Genomic DNA, 9,528 nt, shown 5'->3' on the forward strand with positions numbered 1-9,528 from the left:
AGTGGGGTCCGCCCGCATGAACGTGAGATCATCGCTCTCACCAGGGACTCGTTGTTCAAATTATACGCCTTTTTCTTTGTACACTCAGTGTTGTGGACACGTACAGAACTTCGTCTTCACCAAAATGCAAACACCCTTCAGGAAACGCTGCTCTGTAATGCAAACCAGCGGATCCGCACCGTCCACACGCCCTGACACAGGCCTCAGTGTGTCTGCTTCTTGGCAAAGGGATTTTGTTTTTTATTTTTGAACTGACTCCATGTATCAAATTGCAGAGATTACAGAAAGCGGCTCAGTGGGGGGGGGGGGGGGGGGACACTTAATCCAGTCCTGGTGTTCGGTAATGGCCGGGTGGGTAGGACCAGGGTGCCGGGGGGAGTGGGGGGTGTCCGAAATCAGGCGTGAGAACTGACAGGAAAGCTTGGCTACCGCAGATATAAAGCACAGGAGGGGAACAGCGTGTGGCGGGGGCTAGCGATGTGACTTCTGCCCCCCATTAACACAGACCTGCGGAGGAAACCAGACACATTGGAGAAAACATCTCAGTATCAGCAATAGCTCATCTATCTATCTATCTGTCTATCTATCTGCACTGCTACTCTTTGCTTCACTATTCAGCTTTAAACTGTATATCCATCCATCCATCTTCTGTACCCGCTTGTCCTATTCAGGATCAGGGGGGGTCTGGAGTCTGTCCTGGAGGCTATGGGTTCAAGGCAGGGAGTAACACAAGATGGGGCACCGACCCTCACACCTACAAGCAATCTGGTAACTGCAATTAACTGAGGGGGGGGGGGGACTGGAGTACCTGGAGGAAACCCCATGACTACATGGGGAGAACATGCAAACACGCGCAGAGCCATGGCAGACACTCGAACCCTGGTCCTAGAGGTGGGCGGCGACAGTGCTAACCACTGCATCACCATACCAGCCAACTCTGTCTCTATATTGTATAGATTATTATTTAGATGTATCTTTTATTTGTTTTTATATAATATTTAGCATTTACAGGAAAGCATACAGTTTTGCTCTACATGTACAATGACAAATATTCTATTAAATTCTATTCTATAAATGTCCTTTGTCCATGTTCATAGCTTTCTTCTGGACAGAACCGCCCCTCCCATCATGCTCCTGGGCTGTGACCCAGCCGCCCAGTGGTCATGTGACACGCTGACTCACCTTCGCACTCGAAGGCCTGCAGCACAGTGGTGTAGCTGTGCCCCAGCCACGACCTGAAGCCGCCCGGCACCCGCAGCAGGCGCCGCGTGCTGTCGCTGAACATGAGGTCCCTCCCGCCGTAGGCCGAGGAGCTGAACAGGGAGAAACCCTGTGGGGAGCTGGCGAATGCTGTCTGTTTGGGGGGGGGGGGGGGGGGCGTAAATCACCAGGGAAAAAAAGAGAAGAGGACAGCGAAGACTTTCAAAATAGGGGAGAGGAACCATTATGTCACCGGGCTGTTAGCATCCCAATGTCACAGCGCCTTTGAGTCTAAACCGGGCAACTTTGGCTCGACTCTGACTCAGCACACCAGTGCCATCCACAGAAACCTCAAGGAGCAGGTGCTCGAACCGGGGGCCAACTAGTAAATTTTGCTGACGGGGTTGGGATTTTATGTGATCGTTGATACGTTGAATTGAAAAGGGGCACTTAGAACACCGACAAGGGGCACTTTCAGTCATTCGGGCAAAAGGTGCGGGTGCTCGCTCGCTCCGCAGCGCCACCTGCAGGCCACTGACCTGAACGCGCTCCAGGAACTTGTACACTCGGCACTTGTCCTCCAGTCGCACCACGACGGCTTTGCCGGGGACGGCGGCCAGGTGGCACCTCAGGTGGTCCGGTGGGGCTGCCTCTGTGCCATCGGGGCACAGCAGTTTCAGATCCTCCAGCTCCAGGTCCAAAGCCCACGACTCCTGATTCTTACCTGAGAAGGTGGAAGCGAGAAGACACTCCAGAGGAACGGCCCGGCGCTGTCAGACATGGCGAGGACCTCAAAGATGCCTCATGTTCACGACCCACCGCGGAGGTCAAAGACGCCAGAATTAAAAACTCATAAATCTTTTTGATTTATTGCTGCGGAGATTTTGAAAGGTAGGCCTAACAGCTGTACAGACCGCACTTTAGCGAAACCCCGGAAGTCCCGCACACAGCGGGGCTGCGGCTCTTACAAGCTGCTGGAATAACCACGGCTACCAAAATAATCCTCATTAATTCAGGACGTGACTCGGAGGACAAAACTCAAGAGGGCAAGGGGATAATGAAGGCGTTTCTGTGGGTGAGCGCACTCTCGCTAACCAGTGCATTACATAAGCGCAACGCAAGAGATCAAATTAATCTAAATGCACGCTGCAAAAGACGCCGATCTACCAGACAAGGAGATACTGCCATCTGCTGGTATAAACATACTGCAACGTTCTGCTTCTCGGGTTGAAATACGATTGGCGCAAATTAAATTCGATATTTTACTTGCTTGTTACAGTTGGTTTTTTACATGTAATTGGTTCCATAAATTATTTTTACTTTACTTCAGAAGTGCTGAATTTCTGTTACTCATTCCGTCACCCATGACTGACACTTCAATATTTCTCATGTAATTGCTTACTAAAGTTCTGACACATGGAATTTGTAAATGTTGTCATTAGGGTGACTTGAAAACGCTCCGCGTTTTAGCCAGGGCACTGACGTCGTCATCCTGATGCATAATAAGCGCTGCATGTTCATGGTGCAGGAAGCGTACATAAATGTACTTACCAAGCATGTTGTCAAACACTGTCGTGTGCTTGACGAAAGCAACGTCGCCAAGGTTTTCAGCAACGCACCTGGGTAAAACAAACCATATTTTATGTCTTCGTGCCCATCAAAGCTATAATATGGGACAAATTGTTTTGCAATCGACTCTCAGACTGCCAGAATTGTCACTTGGGTGTACGGTATTAATTGACTAATTAACGATTATCAGTAAAGCATCGTTAGGGGGAAACAAGTTCCTTTATCAGCCAATATAATGGGTAATATGGGGGGAAGCAAGGATGACAAAATGAACTTTAAAGGAGAACCTATAGGAAGTGCCACATTTAAAAAGCCACGCTGTTTACTTACAGATAAATACTACGTTGACTCAAGTGTGTAGGCTTTGGTGCTGAAATGCTTCTATGACAGTACGTCTAGTCTCTTCACGGAGTTGGGATCGAGAACGCTACGTCCATATCTGCCACAGTCCTTCCATTACCACCCCCCTTACAGAACCACCAGCCCTCCATGTTTACCTGAGGGCACCTGCCTCCCCAAAGTGCCTCTCCCGGGGGCTGTTGACACAGATGTGTCGGTCGTTGTCGTCGCCGATGCAGGCTTCGCACAGGTTCTTGGGATTCTTCCCCCGAGGGTCATGCTCGGGGTCCTTCACACCGGGGACGCAGCTGTAGCCGAAGAAATCCCCCACCGCTGGCGCGCGTGAGGGGGAGGGGGGCACGTTCACGTCTCGCGGGACGGCATGGGCCCCTGGCCCGCTCGCCTTTCCGCAGCTTGCGTCGGGGGGACCAACCTTGCGGGAAGTTGCACTGCTCGTCCACGCTTATCTGCGAAGTGTTGACCAGGAAGCCGATGGGCACGGTCCAGCCCACCGTGGTACGGATACCCGGGTGACAGGAGCTGCGTTCGTGCATCTCCAGCAGAGACAGGTCGCTGGAGGAGCGTCTGGCCAGCGCCACCACATAGTAGCTCACCCCATCTGCAACGGGGTGCCTTTGTCAACCTACAGGCACCTACACCAGGAGTAAACCCTACAGCACCAGCGAACAAGCGCTTCCCACCCGTGTGGGAGCTCACCCTCGCCGTTGTAGGACTCCCCGGCCGCCAGCTCCAGCCCGTGGCACCAGCCGGCTGTGTAGATGTCGTCTGCAGACATGGTGGCAGCGTCCGCCGTCCCGTTCTGTGGAAGGGGACCGCAAACGGTCAAAACCTTTTGGCTCACCACTGCTACTCAGAACAAGCCTCAGCTCAGCCAAATTTCCCTTTTCATCTCCTTATCCACCCAAATTAAAACCTGGACATCAACGGGGATCATTCTTTCACTCTCATACTAATTTCATCTGATTTGTTGTAGTTGTTTTTATTTTGCAAAAAATATTTTGAGAAAGAATGGATTAAGTTTAAAGATTAGGAGCAAATTCTATAATTCCCGGAACAGCATTTTTAAAGTAGAGTTCAGCGGTAACGTGAAGTTGGATTTTTACCTTAATTTTCCGCATGCAGTCCACATTGTCCAAGCCGCGCGCGCACTGCAGTCTGCCGCGGATGTTCTTCGCGGCTACGTTGCTCGCCAGATCCAGACACTTCTGCTCTTCTGCTTCTGATACTACACACCAGGTGACTGAAAAATAAAAATTTTAAGCATCAGTACAATATTAAACCATCGCTGGAAAAGCACGATTAAAAAAATGAGCGATAACTGTAATTAAGGAAATCAAGGGCCCGCTTGTAAAATGAATGAGCTCTATGCATGTTAATTGAATCAGTCGTTGAAGGAAAAAAAATAAAATTATTTTCATGCATTTATGACTGATGAATAATTTATTCACCTTTTATTAAAGACCACTTCCAAATGTTAAAAATCAAATAGACGTTGCTTGAATATATTTATTATACACTATAAAATAAACTGCTTCCTTTTATATTTAGAAACATACTTTTTATACTTATGAAAGCGAACTGATTTATAGCATGCAATGCCGAGAAGTATCTGCAAACAGTAATTACAGTAATTTATTTTCCGATCTGCTCGGTTCGGTGTACTTTCTGATCATTGCGGTCCATAAGCCCTGGAGCTCTACATTATGATGACAAAGCGCTCTGGGGAAAAAAAGTGCCAGAGCTTCAATTTTCCTCTGATCATAAATCGAAAACTTACTTATGCTCCTTTGGTTCGACAGGCGGACCAGCGCGAGAACGAGGAGCGCCAGCACCGGGTCCCTCGCCTGATGGGCCATGCTGACAGCGGAGAACCTCACAAGCACGACTTGGTCATTCAAGTATAAAAAAGGAGGTGCTCACATCGCGCGCCCTATATAACCGTGGGACCTAGAGGGAACCGGGGAGGGGTGGTCCGGCGAAAAGAAAACCCCTCTTTATTCCCCGGCTTTTAATCAGGTATTTTAGCTACATTTTTTTCATCTGCTAGTGATGGCCGTCTTGCGTTTCCCTTTCAGTCACATTAAGATTTAATGGCATGAAGGTTTTGCACACTCCAGCTAGCCTGGCAAAGTGCAAGTCATATCATTTCTTTACTCTATAATTAAGCCGGAGACAATGTCTTTTTGTAAGCGAGTAATGCACCCAGAAGATGAAATCTCTTACATGGCTGGCAGAGGCCACTGCTTTGATTAATCACAGAAACAGCTAAGGCAACAGCAGGTGCTTTTGTCCCCGAACGCTCTTGCGGATACTTAAAGGAAAACATATAGGGTATCCGATATGCCTACGGGGGGAAAAGGAAAAAAAGTGGATTCTCCACAGGAAGTGCAGTTTTCCGATGGTTTAGGTACATAATGTATTGCAAGCATTTGCGTCGTCAATCTTTGCCTTTATAATAGATCCCGAAGTAGGAGATCGGTTCTTGCTACCAGACACGTTCACAGGTCTTTGACCTGGACGAATAAGACACGGTACTTCTGTATAAAGTAAGAAAAAAAAAAAGATGCAATATTTTTTGTGCATAATTTTACCATAATGATCACCAATCAAGACAAGACATTTAAATAGCCTACTGATTGGTGTATACCCCAATGGTGTAATGCTTAATGTTTTGTCATATTTTAGTAACTGTGCACTTGTTTAGCAATTGGCACTAAAATGTAATTAAAGGCATTGGTTCCTCCTCCAAATGTTGGACGCAAGGTGGGCCTGAGTGTGTGGCTGCATGGTGATGAAAACTGCATGAAGAACTTTGCCAAGCGTTCGTCTGCATCGGCTTTTGTACTCGTTATCGATCGCCAGCTCCTTTATTGTCTGCCACGGTCTGCAAGCAAGAATTTCATTGTACTATGTGCACAGCACGATGACAGAAACTTGAACAATGAATCTCTTCTCAGAACAGCAACATCGAGGGACAAAACTACATTGCCGTACCTTACCAAGGAGAAACACATAATCAGTTCATTTAAAAAAGAAATGTATTTCCTCTGAAAAAAGAATATAAGATGAGGTAAGATTTATACTTTATTGATTCCAGAGAGAGAGTCTTTTGCTCACTGCAGCAAGTTCCATAAAGTGCACAGATACAAACATACAGTTCATCACAAAGTGCAAAGACAGTAGGCATAGTGTAAACAGGATACAGAACACAAACAGAATATTGTGCAAACAGAATGCTTACTTAAAGTAGAAGGGCAGATAGGGGGTATAAAAAGCTAATTGGAAAAGCTGAGGAAGCTTCTCAGTTTGCATACGAGCAGAAATATGCATGTGAAATTTTAAACAGTAATATATTTATAAAAAAGGTTAGACATGTATCAGAAATCAAATGAATTAAAGCCTTACTGAAAAGCATAGATTTCTGAGACATAGGAATGTCTGGTAAAATCACAACTGACTGCTATAGGACACATAAGTATTCATGACTAGCAATTTTATAACAATTGTTATCAATATGACTATAAAATGTACATTTAATGTATGGGGGTTATACTACAGTGGGAAAAATACAAGCAGAGACAAATCACTGGCCCTTAACTCACATGATGAATCCAAGCAACTCTTGCCGCGATCTGAGCCGAGTTTACAGTCAGCTCAGCGTAGTTGCTGATGCCATCTGCAGGAGAGAAGGTATTCAGCAGATAGAGGAGTGCTATACGGGATGTGCTGGGGGGGGAGGGGTTAGGGGTGATGATGCCCGCAGCTGCTAGGGCATCGCTAGAACACAGAGAAGAGGGAGCCGATAGCCATGCCGGTGGCAGCGCCGGTGAGCATCCCCAGCGTCCAGTCCTCGCGGTCGTCATAGCGCCGCTCCTGGACCATGATACGACGTACCCCCGGAGACATGCCGGTATCTGGAGAGCGACAAGGTGACAGGTTGGTGTAAATGGAGCACACAAATACCCACACACACCAGGCGGCACTCAGATAGGTACACATAGAAAGCGGACAATGCCCTACAAACAGCTGAAAACTACAGCAACTTCACATGCTGAGGAATTGGAAAAAAAATAAAGGTACAGAAAGGAATCTGCTCTTTACCTTGGTGGTGCCTCACTGGCGCCCCCTTGGGTGGAGGTGGCCCATAGTCACTGTAAGAATAATAATCCCAGTGCTAGAAACAAAACAAAATTAAAAATGAAGAGCAGAGCGGAGAGGCGCTAGAGTAACTCCACAGAAAGTCACGCTTCGAGGTCTTAAGGCAGATGCCGAGTTGCTATGGCAATGAACTGAGACAGCCCGAGTCATGACCTGCACGCCTGGGGGGTACTCGGAGTACGGGGGGGGCGGGGAGGCGGAGCCATCTTCAGCAAACCCAGTCTGAGGACACCTCAAGAACTGTGGCACAAGCGAGACATTCAAGGGGAAAATTAATGGCACTCCTGGGGAGGCAGTCCATGCGGCACGCTACGACTCCTTGCTGCGTGGACGCTACCTTACCGTGTTTACCCTGGCATCCTCCAGGACCTTCGCCCAGGCCCTGAAACGCAGAGGCAACACGCTTAGCAGTCCCAGGTAATTACCAAGACATGACCCCTGATAGCGTAAACATTACACGGTACATAGCAACATACCCATTTTTCACATTGTTAACGGGTCTATTTGAGCACGGTTTCATTTCGTACAATGTTGAATGGAACAGACAGTTATGCAGATGTTAAAATAACCCGGACTGCTATACAGTAACCCCCCAAGGTGATCAAAAAGGGGTAATTGTTAATAATTTCTTGAGCCAGAGGGGCCTGACTGGTGGGGAGTTTGCGTGATCACCGGTGACTGAAAAGGGGCTTTCAATCATTTATGCATAAGGGGCAGGGACTAAGAAACCCCCCCCCCCACCACCACCACCACCACCACCACCACCATTGGTAATGTTCCAGTTGATCAAACAATTCAAACAATTTAACAGTACCAAGTGCACTAGATTATTCAACACAATTTTTGGAAAAGTTTTTTTACATGAATTTGAATAAGTCTGGTATGGTGCAAAAAATTCTATGCCATTTTGAATAAAAAAAAGCAATTTGTGCCATAGTCACTGCTCCTTGTCCCTTACTTTGCATCATCCGGACTCTCTGCGCAGATATTTATGGCTCCATCCCCAGAGACAATCTGGAGCAACGACTCCTGCGTCTTACCATCTGGAGGCTTAAAGCCTGTTGGGGGAAGCAGTTTAATTGGTCAACAGTGAGACGTCATGCCCACCTGATGGCACCCAGTGAGACCTGTAGCTGCTTGCAACATAAGCTTTGAATATCGCCGTGTATGACACCGCACTGTTTTTTAAAACTTAATAACGGCGGATCACACGATAATATAAAGGTGCCCAGAAAACGTAATACCTCGACACTGACTCCCGACGCAGATGCCTATGCACTCCAGTGCCATATGTATCTTGTCCTCCACATCTTGTCGGTGCAAGTCTTCGAAGAAGACTAAACTGCCATCTGACCAAAGATCAAACCAGTTTCGTTTCCACCGCCGCAAAATTGTGCCTGCATAAACCAAGATTTTGCTGTTATCAAATAATTCTGTACTGTAAACTTATAATATTCGTTTTTTAAATCTAAATGTACTAACTGTAATTAATTTACCAAAAAATAATTATTATTATTGCTACACCTGCCACCAACATTAGTGGTTATATTTTTAAAACTTCATTAACCATGCATGCTGCTTTTTCCTACAATTCTGAAGTCCACCTGATACTTAAAAACTCACTTTGCCTTTGAAGCCAGCCGCTTCGCACCAGCGCCATAATTAACTGCGGTGAAGAGGGTAAAAAACAAGAATTTATATTATGCTTTTGATGATTGAAGATCCTGCAAAAATAATGATACACGCCCACCGAAAGAATACGCAATCAAGCTACAGAAACTATTTAGATAAGTAAATAAAACGCATCTAGAAAATATTATCTAATTAGAAAAGAGATCGAGGTATCCACAACATTGCGAGGAATTTTACCTGATACTTAATATAGTTAAATTTAATTTGAAGTTTCCCAACAGAAGTTTTAAGCGCACTTACCTTGCAGCAGACGACTCTCCCAATTTTGGTTATGATGAATTAGCGAGCGCAGCATCGTTCTCCTGATTTTGTGTCTGTCTCAGCTGATCGAGCCTGGCGGCTGCAGGGAATTGTAGTACTTTCTTTCGCACTGGCCAAGTATTCTATTTTATATTCTTATTTAGTATACTGTTCATATTTTAGCGAAGATAAAGAGGACAAGAAACAACATATACTACTTACACAACAATAATACGATAAATATAGAACTGCCATTAATTATTACGAGAGACCACATTTTACATTCGGAGGACCATTGGCGCCCCAAGA

At 46.3% G+C, this 9,528-nt stretch overlaps 2 protein-coding genes across 2 annotated transcripts; both read right to left on the minus strand.

Annotated features, from left to right (window-relative positions):
* Nucleotides 1-303: 303 nt before the first annotated feature.
* LOC125728023 (otolith matrix protein) lies at nt 304-4,985 on the minus strand. The gene is made up of 9 exons (XM_049005054.1): nt 4,907-4,985; nt 4,233-4,369; nt 3,826-3,928; nt 3,542-3,727; nt 3,267-3,441; nt 2,752-2,819; nt 1,740-1,924; nt 1,183-1,354; nt 304-507 (listed from the first exon to the last, which is right to left on the minus strand). Exons 1-9 carry the CDS (start codon nt 4,983-4,985, stop codon nt 497-499), a joined length of 1,116 nt encoding a protein of 371 aa, XP_048861011.1. The 3' UTR covers nt 304-496.
* A 1,210-nt stretch (nt 4,986-6,195) lies between these two features.
* Nucleotides 6,196-9,528, minus strand: LOC125728029 (pleckstrin homology domain-containing family B member 2-like). The gene is made up of 8 exons (XM_049005067.1): nt 9,220-9,528; nt 8,911-8,953; nt 8,532-8,684; nt 8,246-8,345; nt 7,630-7,669; nt 7,441-7,527; nt 7,231-7,303; nt 6,196-7,043 (listed from the first exon to the last, which is right to left on the minus strand). The coding sequence occupies exons 2-8, from the start codon at nt 8,945-8,947 to the stop codon at nt 6,907-6,909; spliced, it is 627 nt and encodes a 208-aa protein (XP_048861024.1). The 5' UTR covers nt 8,948-8,953; nt 9,220-9,528; the 3' UTR covers nt 6,196-6,906.

Source organism: Brienomyrus brachyistius, unplaced genomic scaffold (assembly GCF_023856365.1).
Source record: "Brienomyrus brachyistius isolate T26 unplaced genomic scaffold, BBRACH_0.4 scaffold147, whole genome shotgun sequence".
Taxonomy (NCBI): Eukaryota; Metazoa; Chordata; class Actinopteri; order Osteoglossiformes; family Mormyridae; genus Brienomyrus; species Brienomyrus brachyistius.

Bases quoted from the DNA above. Each gene is read 5' to 3' on its own strand.
- LOC125728023 (XM_049005054.1), bottom strand. From the start codon at position 4,985: ATGGCCCATCAGGCGAGGGACCCGGTGCTGGCGCTCCTCGTTCTCGCG. The intron at 2,820-3,266 runs GTAAACATGGAG...TGTTTTACCCAG, and splicing joins GGGGAGGCAGGTGCCCTCAG to GTGCGTTGCTGAAAACCTTG. The intron at 1,925-2,751 runs GTAAGTACATTT...CCACCTTCTCAG, and splicing joins AGTGTTTGACAACATGCTTG to GTAAGAATCAGGAGTCGTGG.
- LOC125728029 (XM_049005067.1), bottom strand. From the start codon at position 8,947: ATGGCGCTGGTGCGAAGCGGCTGGCTTCAAAGGCAAA. The intron at 7,670-8,245 runs GTAAGGGACAAG...TCTGCGTTTCAG, and splicing joins GAGAGTCCGGATGATGCAAA to GGCCTGGGCGAAGGTCCTGG. The intron at 7,528-7,629 runs GTAAGGTAGCGT...CTTGTGCCACAG, and splicing joins AGGATGCCAGGGTAAACACG to TTCTTGAGGTGTCCTCAGAC.